The sequence below is a fragment of the Aythya ferina genome (genome assembly GCF_964211825.1).
Source record: "Aythya ferina genome assembly, chromosome: 2".
NCBI lineage: Eukaryota > Metazoa > Chordata > Aves > Anseriformes > Anatidae > Aythya > Aythya ferina.
Window position 1 is genome coordinate 148,173,410 of NC_140297.1, and position 20,536 is coordinate 148,193,945.

General features: G+C 35.6%; 1 protein-coding gene across 1 annotated transcript in view; it reads left to right on the top strand.

Annotated features, from left to right (window-relative positions):
- MTBP (MDM2 binding protein) overlaps positions 1 to 20,536 on the top strand; it is a gene marked incomplete at its 5' end in the record, with an annotated part of 30,831 nt that overhangs the window by 2,262 nt on the left and 8,033 nt on the right. Inside the window, 14 exons of the mRNA XM_084507425.1 lie at positions 91 to 236; positions 706 to 764; positions 1,677 to 1,821; positions 3,273 to 3,387; positions 3,963 to 4,097; positions 4,856 to 4,950; positions 6,160 to 6,232; positions 7,072 to 7,189; positions 9,606 to 9,779; positions 10,859 to 10,972; positions 12,307 to 12,471; positions 13,105 to 13,198; positions 14,433 to 14,588; positions 17,150 to 17,245. Of these exons, the coding sequence (XP_084363551.1) occupies positions 91 to 236; positions 706 to 764; positions 1,677 to 1,821; positions 3,273 to 3,387; positions 3,963 to 4,097; positions 4,856 to 4,950; positions 6,160 to 6,232; positions 7,072 to 7,189; positions 9,606 to 9,779; positions 10,859 to 10,972; positions 12,307 to 12,471; positions 13,105 to 13,198; positions 14,433 to 14,588; positions 17,150 to 17,245 (1,685 nt within the window). The remainder of the gene's footprint in view (positions 1 to 90; positions 237 to 705; positions 765 to 1,676; positions 1,822 to 3,272; positions 3,388 to 3,962; positions 4,098 to 4,855; positions 4,951 to 6,159; positions 6,233 to 7,071; positions 7,190 to 9,605; positions 9,780 to 10,858; positions 10,973 to 12,306; positions 12,472 to 13,104; positions 13,199 to 14,432; positions 14,589 to 17,149; positions 17,246 to 20,536) is intronic.

Below are 20,536 nucleotides of genomic sequence, written 5' to 3' on the forward strand. Positions count from 1 at the left end.
AGAAATATTTTTTTCATAATGTAAGTTCCACAGTTCTCTACCTAGTGCAAGTTAAAATTGTAGTGTTCCAAATTCTTCTTGCTTTATTAGTTCTGCAGTTCTGACTGGGAGGAAATAAATTCCGACGCACAGAATAATGAAGACTCTCTCCAAACAAGTATTGATGAATGTCTGGGAGCCATACAGAATTTTGAGGAAGAAGACAATAACAGTAGGGAGTCACTGTCTATGACTGAGTATGCATATTGTTATCTTTATTGCAAGTATAGTGAGCTGACATTTAACAGTAATAACCCAAGGGAATTGAGAAAATTCAACCAGTAAAAGTTATTACCAAGCATATAGTTAACTATGAACAATCCCCTCCTACTACTTTCTTTGTTTAACATAGCTTTAATTGTTGTTTCTTTTTAGCTACAGATGATTTTTATAGAATAACAGAACAATTATTCTAACATCTGATAGTTTTGTCTTGCTAAGGGAAAGCAGGCTGTCTGAAATCCTACTTCAAATTTTACTGCAGATTGTTTTGAATTTATTTCTGCCTCAGTAAAAGGGGAGATAAGTATAGTTCATTGCCTAGTATTAAGTCTGTGCTGAATTTTAAAGATAAGTTATTTACATCAGTTAGCATTTGTTACTTTTAACTTCTTTCTAAATGACTGTTTATATTTAGTTTCCAACTATGTTGTTCTTCATTTTCAGCATTTATGATGAAGCTGCAGAAAGCCTGCATCAGTTAGCTGACAAGCTGCCTGCCCCAGGTAACCTTTCTTAAAAGAGCAATCTAATTTGGAATTTATCTTGTTAGTTGTTTGTCTAAAAACTCAGCTGGTAAAGTCGTAGTCAAATGGAAAAACAAAACAAAAAAAAACACACACACATAAGAAAAAACAGAGGATATTAGTTTGGTTGAATTAACTTGTTTGCAGATTTTGCAAGTAGCTTAAGGAACTTGAGCGTGATTGGCCTTGCAGATCAGTTTAGGAAGTAGTTTGCTGATTCTTTTTTTTGGAAGACTGCATTTCAATCGTGATTAAGGTAGTTATTTATGTAATGTTTTTTTCCATATGAAATGGCACTAAAGTAGTAATAGACAATAAGCAAAATTCAACAGGCAACCATCAGAAGTTTTTTATCTAAAGCAATAAAATAAAATTGAAAGTGTAGATGTTACAGCTGATTGTTAGCAGGTGAGAGCCAAGAAGTTGTGAAGGAAAATAGATGAGAAACATTAGATTCAGATTTTGTAAACTGGAGGTGGGTATCACCTTTTGTGTTTGGGTTAAATAATGTTGCAGTAGTTGAGTTAGAATAGCAAAGAAACTGAACGTGGAAAGAATGAGAAATAAGCTATTTAGAAGTGTTGAAAGGAGGTAAACAGCACAACTGTACTGGAGACAGGACTGCAATCAGTACAGTTTTCAGTAAGAACGGAAAGAAGGAACTGCTGTGAGTGAATAGCAAAATATTTAATTTTATTTTGTGTTAATTCAGGAGGAACAAAGATGAGCTAAAATGTGTGAAAAGTGTTTTAAATATTGCCAAAAGTATTTGAAGTTGATCTTTAAACCCATTTCATTTCAGTCAATGATAATCATTATTTTTCTATCTTCTAATGACTGAATCGTTTACTGAATAATGGTACTTTAAGTTATAAATAACTGTTTTTACAGGAAGAGCAATGGTTGATGTGATACTACAGGCAGTAGAGCGAGATGCACCCAAGTTAAAAGACTGCTTACCTGCTATTGGTGCCCTGAAACACCTGAAAGAATGGCACTCTGCGCAAATCACCATTGCAGCAAATGACTCTAAAGGGTATGCTGTTCATTTTAGGTCTACAAACAAGGTCACTCTTGTTTTGTGTTTGGGTATTTTAAAAGAAAACACTGAAACGTATTTAGTACTTCACATATATTCTTTGCAAATACATAGATTTGTCTTCTATTATTGTTTGAGGAGAGGAATTGCCCATGCTGATTTATTGTAAATGCATGTCCTAACAGCAGAGGCAGGCATAAAACCCAAGCCTTCTGAAGTACCTGCTCTGATGAGAGCAGAAAATAAAATGTCTGTCACTTTCCTTTACATCACTAACATCTTTAGTGTGTGTACCCTGTTTTGAAGGTTTGATGTACTGTGGTATGCATTAACTTGCATTGGTTGTAGTTTTCCAATTTTTGTGAAACCAAGTATGTAAATCCGCTGATCTGACTTTAAAAATAGTAACCTTCATCATTACATTTAATGGAGGAAAAAAAAAATGGTTCCTGGCATGTCTCTTCTTGAAAAATGATATATAAATGTTCAATTACTTCCTATATGCTTCTGAAGAGCTTTAACCCCAAAACTATTTAACTTGAAATTAAGTCACATAGAAGTTTATCTCTTACTGTCCTCTCCTGATTGATAGAAGTAGGCCATGATGTGTCTGATATAAACCACGGTTGTTTTTGCTTTCTCCTGTGCAGTAAAGCATTGTGTGGGTGTTTAATAACTTGGCAAGGCCTTGTGCACCTTTTTTTCTTCCACCCAAAAGATTTGAGTCTGCTTCGCAGATTATGTGGTAGAGCTTAATCTTAAATTAACAAAATTGATTAAATGAAACAATTGAATGCTTGGTTCTTGGTAAGAATCAGTAGTATACCACCCACACAGTGCTTCCTAATATATATGGAGGAAGATAAAGTGATTGCAGTGACTTCCATAAATGCTTCACCTCAGTGCTCAGAGATGTCTTTCTGTGCAGCCAGCTTTTGACTGAACTTTTTTTTTTTCCTGCTGCCTTTTATGTAAAATGAGGTTATTTGAGCGTTTGGTTTCTCTGATGAAAAATTGTACTTTCTTTTCCTGCTATGTTGCTGGTGCTGACATTTCTCACAAAAGATAAAGCTAAGGGGACCTATGGATGCTGGCTATTTTCTCTCCCTCCTTCTCTCAGCATTTGGCTAATAATTATACTGCAGGCACCTCTTTACTTATAAGGCTAACTAAAAACCACCTAGATGGACCAGTACTAGCCCCAGTGATGGCGACCTAACTCTGCTTCAGCTTCTGGCAGCCAGCCTTACTCTGTCATGCCTACAGCTTGCCATTGCAAGAGGTTTTAGTTGTCTGACAAAGTTCTTTGCTGCCACGTTCATGGAGGATACGAACAATTCACTTATAGTCTGAACCAGGATTCCATCAAATTGCACTGCATGATAATATGTAATGCTGAATTCAGAAAGATTCTTTTTTTTTTTTTTTTTTTTTTTTTTCTCCAATAGCTGGCAAAAGATTGCAGACTACCTATCGGCAGACTTTGTATCTTCAGATAATGTCATGAATATTATTGATTTCAAAGAACTCTGGAGGGGAAAGATTCAGATATGGGAAAGAAAGGTGAAAAAAAACTTTTTTTAAAGCATCTTTGTATATCATTTAAAGCATGTGTAGTACACTGCATTTTATATGTTAATTCAAATTTGGTTTTGCAAATTTAATTCAAAGAGATTACGTTTGTAAATACTTGGTTCAATGTATCTGAGTAGTGGGAGGAAAAATATGCTTTTTTGCTTGGTAAAAGGATAAATGATATTAAGGCATCTAAATGTGAACTTCAGGCATTCTCGTCTGAAATATTTGCCTTAGAACTTCTTGTTATTAGATTTAAAATTAGGTATAAAATTAGATCTTATTTTTATTTTTTGTTTCTATCACAAATCATTATCATATAGCTCCATAAGTCATTGTTGAAAGAACATATCTAGTGTTTCTGCAAAAGCAGAAGGCTTGTGATTCTGAAAGACGTTGTTTACACTTCTAGTGTTGAGGTTTTGGATATAGTAGTTGGTTACCTAAATCCTTTTTTTTTTTTTTTTTTTTTTTTACCTAATTTTGCAGTTATGGTGAAAAGAAATCTAATAGTAGTTGTTTAATAATATAAGTAACTGGCTAAATTTTATTGTCTTTTTCAGTTTGCATCAGAAGTCAGGTTTCCAGAATTTTGTATGAAGAGCACTTCAGTAAAGCCATTCAGCACTTCACATTTAAATTCTTGCTTTGCTCTTGAAAAAGAGCAGCAATATAGGAATACTGATGCTTTGCCAGAGGTATGTCTTATTCTTGATGGCTCTTTGTGCCACCAGAATTCATTTGATTTACCTTCCCGAGAAAATTAGTAACTGAAAATTAAACATGAAAGTAAGGATTGCATAAGGTTGAGGAATACTTCTTTTGTTAACGCGTGCTCATAAAATGGGTCCTTAAAAATACGTTTGCTCGTAAGTAATGTGATACCAAAATTACTTTAAAGTAGAAATTTAAACTTTATTCAATCTTAATGCTTAAAATATGTAATTAATATTTGAATTCTGTATTTATTTAAACTTTGGAATTTCATTTTGGAACTACATGATTTTTGGAAACTACTGTTACTGCTTCATGTTTTCCCCTGGAAGTAGAAATATAATGGGAACTCTGCATTTGTTGATGAAAACAAAAATTCTTGTTTATGGAAACTGACATCAGTTAACAGACTATTATTTTCACTGTTAAAATATGCGCATTTGGGATTGCATTTAACTGGTCCTGGTAGATTTTGTTTTTCTTTGAATTTGGGTAAGAGTAACAACCTGTGTGATGCACAGGGTTGGAATTCTAAGAAGCAAGTATTATTAAGCAGAATTAAATACCTTCCCTGTTTTTATATAATTATTTAGCATGGTATTGTGAACTATTTCTCTTTTTATTCCTTTACGTGTTTTTCAGATGTACCTGTAAGACATACGTCCAGCAAAACATATGAGGAAGTTTTACTGAGATCATGTCACGTATACTGTTACAGATTCTGTATTTGATCTCTTTTCAGGTTTTCCATTACTATGGTCCTGCGTTAGAATTTCTGCAGATGGTTGTCCTCTCTGAACTACCGTCCTTTTTTGTATCAGATCTGGAATTTGAGCTGTATCCTTTTTTTTTTTTTTTTTTTTTTTTAAAGGTTCTAACCTACTAATGATAATGGTTTATAGCAAAAAGAATACAATCACTATCTATCTAAACAACACATGAGGAGTAGCAAGGATTCATTTCATACCAGCCTGCTGAAATAGTCATATATTGTGTCTTCATAAGTGGATTTCTTTATGTTGAAATGTAAAGTACACAAACAATAACCAGCTTTTGTTTTTATATTATTGCACATATAATTTGTCTATTGATGGATATGCTACTTGTGGGGAAGAACAGAAATATTTATTGGTGTGTAAGTTTAAAAAAACCTAAGCAGAATCTGCAGAATCTGAGGCGAGGTATGGCAGAGGAATTTTGGTTTGAGTTGTGTATACTGCAGGGATTTCAAACTGTATTCATATTGGTTTAAAACTTCGGGTACTAGTCTTGATGTTACAATAGTAGCTTAGCTTGTATGACCCTGCCAATATATAACTTGAATATATCACAGAATTGTAGGGGTTGGAAGGGACCTCAAGAGATCAGCAGGTCCAACCCAAAGCAGGCTCCCTGGAGCAGATTGTCCAGGTAGGTGTCCAGACGGGCCTTGAATATCTCCAGAGAAGGAGACTCCACAACCTCCCTGGGCAGCCTGTCCCAGTGCTCCATCACCCTCATTGTGAAGAAGTTCTTTTGCATGTTGGTGCGGAGCTTCCTGTGCTCCATTTTGTGGCCATTGCCCCTTGTCTTGTCCCCACAAACCACTGAAAAGGTTGGCCAAATCCTTTCATCTCCCACACTTAAGATATTTGTAAACATTGATAAGATCCCCTCTCAGTCTTCTTTTCTCAAGGCTGACCAGACCCAGGTCTCTCAGCCTTTCCTCATAGGGGAAATGATTGAGGCCCCCATATCATCTTTGTTGCCCTCTAGACTCTTTCCAGGAGATCCCTGTCTTTTTTGTACTGGAAAACAAATACAACTATTTGTTAATGTCTGCTTATATGAGAGGTGTCACTAGTATATTTCATCATATATTTCAAGCATCTCCAAGTGTACTGTTTTGTCTGGAAGGGTGAGCTTAATATATTTTGTGGTACTAAGTATTAAATATTAGACTTTTACAGTCCTTACTTGAAGTAAGATGGTAACATGGTTTGTAAAATACAAATGCATACAGTTCTTTTGAAGGTAAGCTTCCTTCCTTAACCTATTCTGTTCAAGGAGCCTGTCAAGAAAGAATGTCAAGAAGACATCCGCATTGCTTTTAGATCAGATTTCTTCTCTATCTGGGAAGGTAAAGTTTTGTTTTATGTAAGTTTAGCAGGAAAACAAAGACTTATGTATTACTTGTAAAAGATACAGAAATAATATATTAATACCTTGTCTCTAAGTGGGCTCTTTCAGTATACTAAAAGCAAATAACTTAAAAGTACGTGCTGTACAGGTCCTGACAATTTGTAAGTCCATTGAATGGTTTCTCTTTACCTCGGCGAAGTTCCAATCTTCCAAAATATGTTGTTAGTTTTATTCATACTATGACAGATATTTCCATATTATAATAATTCAATTGCTCTTTAGCAAAAGACAGTTCTTCACGCAGCTTATAAAATGAAAAAAGCAGACTGAAATAGGAAGATTTCTCATTTTGTATGTGCATTCTGCATTTCTACTCTCATTTTGTATAAGAACTCTTGAAACATTTACAAGCCTACCTTTTTCTTCCAGATATTAGAGTATTATTCATAGCTACAATACTAGTTTTAAAATGTTCTTCCTGAATGCTTATAACAATGTAAAGAAAGTTTTGTAATGTTTATAAAATAAATCTGTGCTAATCAAAACTGCTTGCAATGTGAAAATACTGATACAAATGTCATAAATAGCATTTTTATATATAAAATAAGTGATTCAACAGTTTGTTTTCTCTCAATTGGAGCAAAACCAAGCAGTTTTTACAGCTTACGTGTCAGATGGTATTCCATCTCCATTGACGTGAATAAAAGAAGCATTTAATAAACAGGCTTCCCTTTTAATTGAAGTACAATTGAAGCAGTGCCAAATTAGTGGCTCAAAATGAAATATGAAGTAGGCTTCAGTAATATTGCTTGTCTTATATTTGCTGTCATTATTTAGGTGGGAGCTTTATTTGCATTGCCGTGTAATGTAAGCAGTATAGTGATCCCATCCCCTGCCCAGCTGAGTACAAAGAAATGGAAGGAATATATGGCTAGGAAACCTAAGAACATTACTGGTGAGTGAAATAAAGACAGCTACAAGTATATTTTACGTGTATATGCGTTTAAAATGTATATATTCTATAAAGTTGGGTTTCCTTTTTTTCCTCCAATGAAATTAAGTCCGTGATTGTGATCTTTGCCCAAAAATTTTTGGTGAATGTGTGTTGGCCTATGCAGACCAGTTGCAGAGGAAAATTGAAAATAACATTGTGGTGAGCTGTAGGGAATCAATGCATTTCCTTTAAACCATCTCTGTGTCTCATCCATCAGTTAAGATCCTGCTTCCACGTGCTTCTTGGCGGTGATTGTACAACCTGCGGGCACAGATGGTGCTTCTGCAGGTGGAAATCCAACACACTTCATTTAAGTGCTTCTCATCTCAGTTCCAGAGGTTCTTAAGTGCACCTGCATTTAATTTCAGTCTCTTCCAGGGAAAATACAGAACGTCAGGCAAGGCTGGATGCCTCCATTCAACCTGAGACCCAATGTGTCTAATATAGTGCTTTGAGAATCTGAGGCTGCTTCTTCCTCAGTGGGGTATAATGACGGAAGCCAACTCCTATTACACAACATGCTAGTGGTTAGAAATTTCATTCAGAAAGTGAGAGAATAGAATCAGTGCAGATCAAGGTTGGATGGAGTTTCTTAATCATCCAGTATTTTAGGTGAGAATCTACTGCATGCTGCCCTGCAAGTGGAGACATTGTACAAGTAGTGATTTAGGTTCATCAGGCTGAAAAGAAGCTTGGTGATAGCCCAATGCTTAAAGTACTTATCTAAGACAGGATAAGTTGTAGCATTCTGCCTTCTTACGTGCTTTTGTGGTCTTCTAATACATAATTCACGTTTTCCAAGGAGCTGTGACCTCTTCTATTGGCAACCAAAGGTAGAATTTGCAACAAATAGATGTGGATGGCTGGCAAAGGCTGATTTTCTTGGAGGTTTGGGGACAGGAAACAAATTAAGAGGAATTAGGAAGAGCAGAATAATAAAGCAAGGAATTAAATTCTATGGATTGGGTGCTGGCAGTTTATAGATCAAACTAATCTCTGCACGTTAAGCTTCTAGAGCAAAATTTTAAGTAGGAGGAAAAACATGGACATTTAAACATATTCATTCGGTAAGTTGAAAACTCTTTTCTAGTGGTTGCCACTAATCTGACTATATTAAGGATTTGTGAACAGTAATCTTTCCAATCTATGGGAGGTGTAATTCTTCATGTTTTTAGTTCTCAAATATCCATTAAGATTAAAATGAGGAATAAAAAAAAACTTTCCCATGAGGAATCAGCTTTTCAGATGTCAAGACAAACTGGAAAGAGAAATATTTAAATGACTAGGGGAGTGAAGAACAGGACTATCGTGAAGTTCTTTTTTTGTTTTTCTTTTCTTCCCATGACTTATATATTCTGGTAGAGGGACTTCTCTCTTCCATTCCCTCTCCAGCTTACATAATGGAATTTGCTGTTGTAGCAAATATACATTTCTGTTAATAGCAAATGTAAAGAATAAGCTTCAACCTCTTCTTTAGTTATTTGTTGAGACAGTACTGCAGATATTTTAGGAATTTGTTTTGAACTTTAAAACTTAGTACACTGAGAAGTTTCCATTCTTTCAATCTCTACATTACTAATGTGCCATCATTTTTTTCATCAAAAGATCACAAAAGCATCCTTTTAATGTTGTCAAGTTGTACATGAATTTATTTTAAAAAGTAATTAGTGTATGCCTGTGTATAAAAATAAAATGTGTTTATTTCTCATCCAGTCTATGCACGAATGTAAAGCAGTGGGTGAAACTTACAAATGAGTAACTGTTTTGGGAAGAAGGTGTACATTATTTCCTTTCTTCTACAGATGTATGTTCTCCCAGAGAATGTGTACTGTCATTTCAATCTGCATATGCAGAAATCCACATTTTACTCTACTCTATCATTGCGTACGTGGCACACTGTTTCCCCAACACCACATTGTTCCGAAGTATAAATGTATCTTTGCAGGGGAGTTGCCTTTTACTAAGCTCTGTTAAAAACCTTATTTTGGTTGATGGTTTCAGTTGCCAGATGTACTTTGTAGCCTCCCATAGGAAGCTGGCCGATGTTGCATTTAAAGAAGTTCCATGCAGGTAATGTGCTTAAAGCCAGCAATGTAATCTAACTCATCTCTGCTTCTGTAGCTTGTTTAATTTGCATTCTGTCCCCCAAAAAAACCATTATTTTTTTTTTAAAGGTAAGTATAGTCTATGCTTAGTGTGTCTTCTAAAAAGCTTAGAGAGATTTAGTTAGTGAGATTTCTTACAAAAGAGAGCAAGCTAAAGAATTTTGATGAGGTGTTATGGCTTGTTTTAAACTGTGGAACACCCGTAAGAAGGCATCTTATGTCCTGGTTGTGTTTCTTTTTTTCTTTTAATTTAATTTAAATTATTTTTTAAGTTCCAGAAATTGAACTGAAAGGAGAATCTTGCCGATATTATTTCTTGGTACAAGGCAATGGCTCTGGAGGATGTAAAGCAACCTTGATTCATTCCGCTACTCAAATCAATGGTATGGCCACTCTTGCTGCAGTAAATGGAAAGCTAAAGACAAACACAGAAGAAACAGAGTCAAGTAAGTATTTAATTATTTAAGAGAGCCTGAAGACAGCCAAATGCTACTGAAATATATATGTTCCCTTTATTCATTCCAATGTGCCTTAAAAGGAAGAAGACATTACATTTTGATGAATATACCTGTATTCTTTCAGAAATATTTTTTCAAATTGATTCAGAAAAATAGTAAGATGCATTTATTCACAAAATTTATTATTACTGTATTTTGTAAATCAACTGCTTAAAGTTGTACTCAATCATTTCTCATAACTGTCAGTGGTTGCAGCAGTGTAAATGTTTATTGTACAGGGAAGTCAAGGTAATATGAATGGCAATCAAATATACAAAACCTTTAAGCTTAAAAGGTATGCATTGTTGGTGTAAAGACTGACCAGCCCACGCCTAAAATCTAATCGATTATCTATTGACAAACCTACTTCATTGATATAAAATAAAAGCTACAAAGCAAGCAGACAAGCTGAGTTTTGTGAGCGTGTCTTCAGATAATTGGCAGGTATTACCACAGAGTGATTAGGATATGAGCTAGCAGATGATCAGAAGCTCCACTAGATAAGAACAAGTACGTGAACAGTTATCTTCGAGTAGCTGTCCTGTTATTACTACGTGTATTAGAAAGCTCTGCAAATTCATGTATTTGCTCTCAATAACTGACAAAGAAAAGAACACAATAACCTGTATCCTCTTATTTCCTTATTGTTGAAATAAATCTGTATGGGATATGACTGATTGGTTACTATTTGTCCTAATTAAAATCTCTTTAGTAGTATGTCAGAAGACAGAAAGTCCTTAAAAGTGTCAGTCACGTTAACTGCATTATCATTACATCGGTTTTGTACAGAAATTCAAAACTGATGGTCAGTCATATATATCAAGTTATCTTCCTAGTGTCTTAATTGAATTTCCTACTTTTTCTATAAAACTTGATGTATTTGAAAATCTAGTTATTTCTCTGGATTATGAAATGTGTATAGCTGGTGTGTTTGTGTCCTCCTGCAAACTTTCTTGAGAGGTAATGACCTGGTGTCTCCAAAGTCTTATGAGACACTCTTAATAATAGATTTCTCCTAATCTGCACAGGCTTACCTATTGCTGACTTTATTGAGTCTCTGCCACATTTTTGTGGAAAGCAGATTGTACAGAGGGAGAAGAAACTGTCTTGTCTCCAAGCATCTGCATTGAAGGATTATCTAAGTAAGTAATGGAGAGTGCACTGAAAGTTCTCAAACAAGTATTTAAAAAAAAAAGTCTCTTTCAAATTGAATGTGATAGCTCTCCTTACAAAACTGAGGTAAGCTGATCAGTTTGTGAAGAAAAAATGAAGCTTTAAAGAAACTTTTTTCAGCATATCTATGATTGTGTGTCAGATAATGCCTTTTAAATATTGGGGAAAAGAGAAAGCTGAACTTTATTTTCATTTACTGGGTCTTTGTTACACTGATACTCCAAAAGTTTGAGCATAGTTTCAGAATAATTCTGTGGTCGTTAAATATTTCAAAATAATTCTGTGGTTTTCTATGCTTTTTTTTAATGCTTTCTCTTCCACAAAAAAAACCTTACTGCTGGATGTGCCTTTTTACAAAAATGATTATTACGGGTTTTGTTGTTGTTGATTTATTCTTTCTTGCAAAAGTCTTGACTAACAGAGGGGAAGAATGTACTGGGGATTTGTTATTATTATGAATGATGGATCATGATAAACCCGACCAAAAGGTCATCTTTTGTTGATTTTCATGACTTTGCAGAGAAGTAATTTGAATGTCCTGACTTTTTCCATCTAAAGCCATTACTCAGAAATGCAATTAAAACAAAAAAAAAATCTAAGAGATTGTTGAAAATGGCATGTTATGAAGATAACCTAATTGTGTTATCATTAACAGAACACCAGCTTAAGGAAAATAAGATTTGTGCTTATTGTCTGCTCCTACCACGCCCCCCTCAGTCATTCTAGGTTTCCTTTATACTATAACCCTGAGCTTGGGGCTGCCTCAGAGCTTATGTTTTAGTTTGTAATGGGTGGGTCACCCGTTTCCATTAGAATGAAGACAGGATAGCAGCAGCTGGCATTTGGTAGTCATCCTAAATCATATCAGAATGACCTGACTCTTAACATTCTGACCAAAGAGCCTGGAAAAAGCAATCAGTTTGTCACAGGAGCCACACTCCTGTGACAGCAGTACAAATAGCTATACGGTGGGTGTGAGCCTCCTGTAGGAGGCTCTGCAGGCTGGAGTTTTTCATATTTAAGATCAGCAAATCCAGATGTTTATCTCTGTAGGATTCAGAACTGCGTACTGAGAAATACACATATACAGAAGTTAAGACCTTTAAAAGGGTGATTCATGTGTAGTTTCAGCAATTCGACTTGTCTATGGAATAAACCATCTGCACCTTGCTAAAGGAAACAATGTTGTTAATGTCAAGTAAATGTTTTTTTTCATTTGTGTATTTGTTTTAAGCAGGCTACAGTTACTCTTTGTTACTGAACAAATGCAGCAGCTTTCCTTTCTTCCTTTTTGCTTTTATAGAGAGAAAGGAATTGACCAAGCAACCTCCAGTTATTTCAGCTGGTGAGCTCAAAAACTTGTTAGAACTTACAAGAAAATGTTTTTTGGACCTGTGCGACACTAGTCTTCCTAAACCTGTTCGACAGAAGGTTGCCAATAAAACTAAGCCATATACTGTGACTTCTGGTACGTATCGTTCTTTAAAAAGATCTCTGATGTGTTTTCAAACCTGCTTTCAATTTTTTTTTATCAGAAGAATGAAAGTCTTATAACAGAAGGGGGTGGGGAAGGGAATGAGAACTAAAATAGCCTTCAAGGCTTTTTTTTCAAACTAAAATTACCCTTGTGTGAACTATTTCCTTTCTTTTTCTTGACCAAAAAAATATTCAGAAAATACTTCTGACCACAGCACAAAGCTGATTTTCTTTATGCCATTATTATTTAGTCCTGTTACGGGTTACCCACGTTCTGGTACAGGTGTTTAAATATCTTAAGAAAGTGTGCATCTTTTCTTTCTTGACTCTCCTGTATTTCAAGGAAAATGTTGGTATTTTGTCTTTTTTTTTTTTTTTTTTTTTTTTGTATGACCAGTTCCTCTCTGTCTCATTTTTGTAGAGTTAGATCCTGTAAAGTTTATGTGCGTAGTTGTAGGATCATAGCTGGTGACAAGGCTGCTGGGCAGAAAAAAACAGTCTTGAGAGCCACAAATCTAGAATTTCTGTGGTTGATGGTATAAATTACATTTGGAGACAAATTGCATCCTGATTCTTATGAGCAAACTGTAATGGCTTTCCTTTTATGGTGGATGTTTTCTTGCAGAATCTGATTTAATGGAGTTGAATCCATTGGACTGGCCAGAAAGGCATGTTCTTCAGAATTTGGAAAACTTTGAAAAAATCAAGCAGAAAATGAGGTACTAATTAAATACTGGAGACTTTCTCTGTAATGCGCGTTGAATATCACTCTAAATGAACCATGTATGTTGAAGGCTATTTTGTAAACTGTTTTCAAATACATAGACAATCTTTCAGTGGAAACTTTGTTTAAGGATAAAACTAAGTTTCTTTACACTGTCAATTTCCAAGTTTGTTTTGGGGTAATTTCTTGGTATTTGTAGTAGTATTGCTTTTTATTTTCATTGACAAAACACAGCTGAAAGTTAGTTACAAGTAGCATAGTTCCAAAGCTGAGTTATCAAAATGATACCTCTAGGCTTCAGCCGTACAAGAAAAACATAGAAAGGCTTTTTTTCTCCCAGCAAACACAGCAGTATAAATAAATCGTAAAGATTGTAAAACAGTTTTTATCAGCATGTACAATGTGGTTCTAATCTCATATTTCCTAAATAGTCAAGAGTAATATCAGGTCTCATATAATTTTAAATTTATATATATAAATATATATATATATATTTTCCCTTGGCTATGTAAATGAAACCTGTAGACTTCTGTGTCACTTAATGCAACGTAATGAGCTTTAGACTCAGATGTCCAACTACTTTTTTTCAGTAATTTCCACCCTATTCCTGTCTTAAATACCATAGATGTCCGTGGCCTAGGTTAGAGTCCTGTATATCACAAATTAGATCTGTGCTTTATCATAGCTTTTGTTGTTGTTGTTGTTAAATTTTGGCTTTTGTTTCTCAAACAGGTAATTTTCTTCCTTCTCACTAACTTGTCTTAAACATGTGGCTTAGCAGTAGAAAAGAGAGAACTTTGCTGAACTTGGTTGAGGACTTGAAAAAAGAGAGAGGAAAGTTATATGCAGTAGTGTCTTTATGGTTCCTTTGGTGTGTGTTATAAGTTTCTGTTTTATGGAAACTCATTTTTTATCTTAGAATCCGTAAATGGAAAAAGGGGATGAATAACATGCTTCCCATGTTGTACTTCAAGTTATAAAAACTTGAAGAAATTACTTCTTTTATTCAGTAGGAATTTCCATCAAATATATTTTATTGTGAAGGTTTGTACAAATGTTCTCAAGAAACAATCTTGTTTATTTTACTTGGGAAATAAGCTACATTTAATTGCTCCAGAGCAGCAGTTATTTTGTCCTTTAAAAAAAAATAAAAATAATAATAACTGGGGAAAAAAAACCACAACACTATTTTCTTAGATTAGTATTTACTTTTTTTTTTGTTCCCCCAGGGCTTCTGTGTTTGCACATTCATCTGAACAACTGCTGGGGCATAAAGATAGCCAGCGGGAGTCGCTGACATTGCTCGATGCTAAAGAATTACTGAAGTACTTCACACCAGAAGGGCTGCCAGTTGGTGATCTTCAGCCACTACAGATTCCCAAACGGTATGATTTCAGCATAATAAAACCACTGAAGACCATATTCAGGAGTGATGTAGGAGAATGGGAATAATGACCAAATAACAGAATCAAAATTTGGGTTTGTAACTTGCAACATCTTGCATCACATGCCTGCCAGTGCAATCAACTGCTATGGTTAGTCTTGCTATTTATTTATTACTTTGAGTCTGAAATGGCCAGAGATGATGATGTTGGTTGTATGCATTTAAATAAAAAAAAAAAAAAAAAAAAAACAAATGCCTGATGTGCAAAAGTGTGGCACCAGACTTTGCCATGGCTATTCTACAAACTACTGCCACCACACATCCGTTTCCAAAAGAGTATTTCTAGCACAGCAGAGCCTCAGTTTCATTGGTGTGATTTCCTTCATTTAGTGAGAAGGATATTAAGTAGGAAGAATATTAATAAAAATTTTAAAAGTACAGTAGCTGAACCTATTTAGCTATGTGTGTCTCTTGTCATGCTGGCCCAGCATTCCTATCAATATTCTTAAGTGCTGAGGTGCTTCTGACAGGAAGCTTGTCTGCTCTGCTTGGTGAGAATTCATTCTTAGTGTGTTTGCTGGTATTACTGCATTGACCACTCCCTTTTCAGCAGCGAGATTGATATTACTTAAAGGAATAATTTTCAGAGTTTAAACATCTGTTAGAGTAAGGCCAACCTACACAACAGTCAGATGGTGTCTGTAGAGTCAGAGCCTGTATTATTCATGCAGTGTGTCAAAAAACTGCTAGATAAGCAGAAGATGTTTGCAGTCACCGGAGTTATTTGTTGACCTTCTTAATGTTGAATACTGGAACGTCTAATGGAATTATTGTACAGCCCCTACAGTTTTTTTTATAAAACTCATTATATGTAATAAATTAAAAGGGCAAGGGAGAAGGGCAAGTTCTGTATGACTTAGGAGACTTCTGTTAAAGTACTTACTGAAGTTTTGAAACTAACTAAAAGGTGTTCTGGGCAGATAACTCAAGTAAGGTAGAAAATCTGCAGTGAAGGTTGAGTCTCCTACAGAGCTGTTAGTTAATGAGTGCAAATGATTTAGGATTTTGTCTATAATATTAAATATTTTCATTCCATTTAGCAGTCTGGGAAAGAAGTTAATAATTTGTTCACTACAAAAATGCTTTTTAATCCTTGATTTTTCAAAAACCCTCAGAGAAGATTTACTGTGTAGAATATTTTGATTGTTTTGAATGACTTGCTTTGAGCCATAGCTAAGTGAAGTCTGAATTTGAGAGGCTTGGGCCCAATTTGCTTGGATTTCTGTCAATTATCAGAAGAAAGGATGATTAGAAAAACTTTGCTTTGAAGTTCTTTACTGTAACACAAATCGCTTGCTTAATAGTTCAAGAGATCTTAAAGATCTGAGGGAAGTAAAAAGCCAAAATCAAGATATTAGATAAAAAATAAACTACATGTTTTTACATGAAGGCTATAGGGTCTGGCAGTGACTTATACTCTGTGTATGTGTTTTGCTTGGTTCAAAAAAACAAACAACAACAGAAAACCTGTGAAAATCCATAATGAGATTGTTGGCTGGAAGATAGTGGACAGTTCCCTTTGACATACCATGTTGCCATTACTGTTGTGTCCAGCAGAACTCTACTTTGAGCTGCCCAACCTCCTAGCAGGCTCTCTGGCTAGATTCTCTTGAATAACCAGCAGCTTTGCAATAGTAAATGTTTGAACACAGTGTCTCAAACAAGCACAAAATTTTATAGACAAACACAATTTATTTTTTGTTTTTGTTTTTTTGAGAGAGACTGTTGAATTAAAGGAGTTTGTTTTCCATATCTGAGCTTAAAATACAGGTTGGAGTTCTGGCTGATAGTCTTTTTAAATAGTCATCTTGCTAGATTCACCAACCTGGGTTTCATGGATGTTTTTCCCAGGTAACTTTTCCAGTGGTAATTGTGTAGAGACAATCTATGAGAATGACAAAACCTGAATCAATATATAGGTTCCAGATACTGCTGCATCTTTTGTCTTCATTTCCTCCCTACTTCAGAATTAATTGGGATGTGACTTTTCAGCATGTGCTAGGATCTGGCAGTGAGTTCTCTCCATCTTGTTACAGCTTGTTCCATTGAAATACTTTCAAACACATTCATGTGAAGCATGGGAAAGGTGACTGTTAGGAGAGACAACAACTTGAAGCTCAAATAAAGGAATTTGCTGATTATAGCACTGGATTGAGAAATGGGAGCTACTGGTTCCTCTGTTTGTTCAGGTGCCCTGTTGTGAAATGTGATAGTTGCCTGGTTTTATCAATAAATTATTTGGAGCAGTGACCTCTAAACTGGTTGAAACATCAAAGAGGTTCTGTAATAATAACAGCTCGGTAGATAGTAATTATTTGAGCAGAAATTCTTATTTCAATAAAGATTTAATTTCCCAATGATGCTCTGTCTCAGGGCCTTCATGAGCTACAGGACATGCTGTTTTGGTCTTCCCATGTCAAGGCATTTGTTTTTGACTTCTGTAAAGCATACTTTATCCTGACTACAACTATTTAAAATAAATCTATGCTTCTTTCCTTTCAGTGAAAATGCATTCCTTTTGACACCAGAGCTTACTCCTCGGAAACTTAGAGGCTTGCCTTTTGAAAAAGCAGCTGGGTGCCATTATCATGGACTTGAGTAAGTTTTCTCATATCTTTTCCAAAAAACTATTTTTCAAAAGGTAGAAGAAGAAACATTTCAAGCAATATGAATATTAATTATGGAAAACTTTGATTCACTGGGTTAATTGCAACTCTCCTGCCTTGATGGTAATGTAGAGAGGTAGAGGTTGTTTTTTTTTTCCCTAAGTTGTACTGCAGTATATTAACAATGTCTCTGAAAACTTGAGTTCAGAATTGGAAATGGCAAGAGCATGAGGATTCATTAGTACATATCAAGTCACTGGAGTAGTACATGAGAAAACTATTCTGTGATAGGATATCCACTAAGAAATGCATTGGGTACAAAGCGTATGCAGTCTGGTCTTCATGCAAATCTCTGCCTTCTTCTAAAATTGCGTTTTGAAATTATTAGCATGTGGCTAATGATACTACTGGTATTTTTTCCTATCAACTTTACACAGTTTGTTTAAGCCTGTGTTGAAAATGTGGTATCTTCAGCCATGTTCTCTGGAGAAATGAAGCAGTCATTCTCTGTTCAGCTATCTGTTTCTTCTCTTTTTCTAAGTGGTTACTTATGAGCCTGTTAGCCTTCCTGAATTAAATCTAACAAAGAACACAAGGAGACAACTGGGTAGATAGGAGAAATTCATCTTCCCAGCTGTAGGAGAAAAGCAATTGGACATTGGCTTGGAATATGGTAGCTTGATGACCTGTCTGACCTCAGCAAGGAGTGCATGTGAGAGTTTAAATTAGGTACAGGGCAGCTTGTATTACCTCTAGTCATAGCAAAAAATAAAATAAAATAAAATAAAGACAGGTAGAGACAGCAATAAGAGCTGGATGTGGTGGGGAGGTGGGAGACCCTGGCATATTAAGGTGATGAGGGGAATGCCCTAGGAATAAGGGAAGGAAGAAGTAGAATGAGGTGGTGGAAACTTGTGTAAAAAGGAAAGAATCTTGATTTTTATGACTGGAATATATTCTTGTGGGAGTATCGGAGGGAGCACGTGGTCTTTTGGAAGCAGTTGCTTTTCGGACCATGCAGTTGTGATTTTTTCCATCTGCATAGCTGCTGTATTTATACGTGGCAGTAGAGTTTTGTCAACAAAACCAGACGTAGTGGTTATTTAATAAAATTTCTGGTGTAATGAACCTGTGCCAAACACGCAGATCCTGTGTTGCAAAGAGAAAGTAATTGCAGGTAAAGAAGAGTGAGTAATAACTACTAAAGATGAAAACATTTTTATCTTTGTAGGGGATGTGATTACACAAGCGACTGAGAATATAAATAAGGAAAGTTAAATACCTTGAAATTTGTAAGTTAACAGAACTTACTCTTATCAGATAATGTATTTATTTCCAGTGGAAAGTCTTAATCAGCTGTAGAAATGGATTCAGTGGTATGTTATTAGAAAAGTGAATTTCTGAATATGAAAACACGGCAGGGGTGGGGGGGGGGGAAGAGGAGAAATCAGATCTAGTAATTTAATGTAACTCTTTGTGAGGAGATAAAAGTAAAGAATGTGTCTACGGTTTCCAAGAATAGGAAACAAGTAAGTAGTTTGTAGGGTGGGTTGAGAGAGAGATCACTTTTCTCAGAATGCTTGCTTGTTTGAGTAATGGGTAGAATAATTTTGGATGATAATGTTTTGTTCTGCAGTAGAGAGGTAATGTAAGTTACCTACTTAAAATGAAATTTTGGGCTCTTGCAGGGAATCCTGCAAATCGTTTATACAAGAAAAGAGTTAATATGCATTTTGTATTGTAATTTCCTGAGTATCTTTTACTGAAACTGAATTAGATTTCAGTTTCACTGAATTAGTGCTGTTTTTTTGTCCTCTTTCAAATTCAAATGTGAAATTATATAAAACTGTGGGGTTGCTTTAAAAAAATGTTGCAGTTATAGATCTGTTTGCAGTCCCACCAGTCTTAATACAGTTTCTTCTTTTCACTTGATTGATTAAACCACTTAATCCTCCTAATCAATAGAAAGATGAAAAGCTAGGGTATATTTTGCTTGTTCAGTGATACTTTTGTAGTTAGCACTTTTAAAAATGTGTATCTCTCATATAGTGGTGCTTAGCTGGGACAAAGCTAAATGTGCACTTCCAAAGAGTGCAGTTAGCAAAGAATTTGTACTAAATAGCACCTAAAACACTTGCTGTGCCTGATTTTCCTCATATTTACACTCACTTAGTGAAATCTCACAGCAATCTAGTTTTTGGCAGAACCTGGCTCTTCCTAAAATTACGTCAGTGTCCTTGCATTTTGGTATTCATTAAGTGCTTAAAACCTGCAAATTATATATGTTTTACTTTGGGATGTTTTCTTTTGCTATTTCCTATACAATTTTCTTATGATATATGCACTGAAGAAATCACGTTGTGGTGGTTTTTGTTTGCTTTGAATAGGAAAGTTGCATTTTTCCTCTTACAGAAGATAGAATAAATGAGGAGAAATCATCTAAGTTTCAATATTTGTTTCAAGTATCGTGGATGTCACCGGGGTAAACTGAGGCATATTCCATGATCATGCTATTATATCAGTGTATAATTTTATATAAAATATCCTATTTTTATCTGGGTCTTGAAGTTTTGATGAATGCTTGCAAGCCCTGAGTTCTGGAAGATATTATATCCATTATGGTGTGCTGGGTTCTTCATAGATTTGGTTTTAGAGCTTTCCTCTTCAGTGTTTTACTGGAGTGTCACACTGTTTAGTATATTAATAGAGGTAACATCTGTTAAGTACAGACTGAATACAAAAGGCAGTAACATCTGAATTAAAGAGGCTGGTGCCATGACTGCTGCCCTGGGGAGCCTGTCCCAGTGCCCGACCATGTCTGGGTGCAGAACCTTTCCCTAACCCCCAGCCTGACCCTCCCCTGTCCCAGCTCCATGCCGTTCCCTTGGGTCCTGTCGCTGTCCCCAGAGAGCAGAGCTCAGCGCCTGCCCCTCCGCTTCCCTCCTGAGGGAGCTGCAGGCCGCCATGAGGCCTCCCCTCCGCCTGCTCTGCTCGGGGCTGAGTAAACCAAGGGACTTCAGTGCTCCTCATACATCTTGTCCTCCACCATTTTTTGCATCCCTGCTTTGGACTTTCTCTAATAGTTTTGTGTCTTTCCTATATTGTGGCTTAATAATTACTATTATGCTTTGAGTCCAACCCTTCAGCCAATTGTTCACCCATCACATTACGTACTTATTTAGCTGCATGCTGGACATCTTGTCCAGAAGGCTAATGTGAGAAACTGAATCAAAAACTTTGCTGAAATCCAAAAGGATTAATTACAGCTACTAGATTCCCTTGG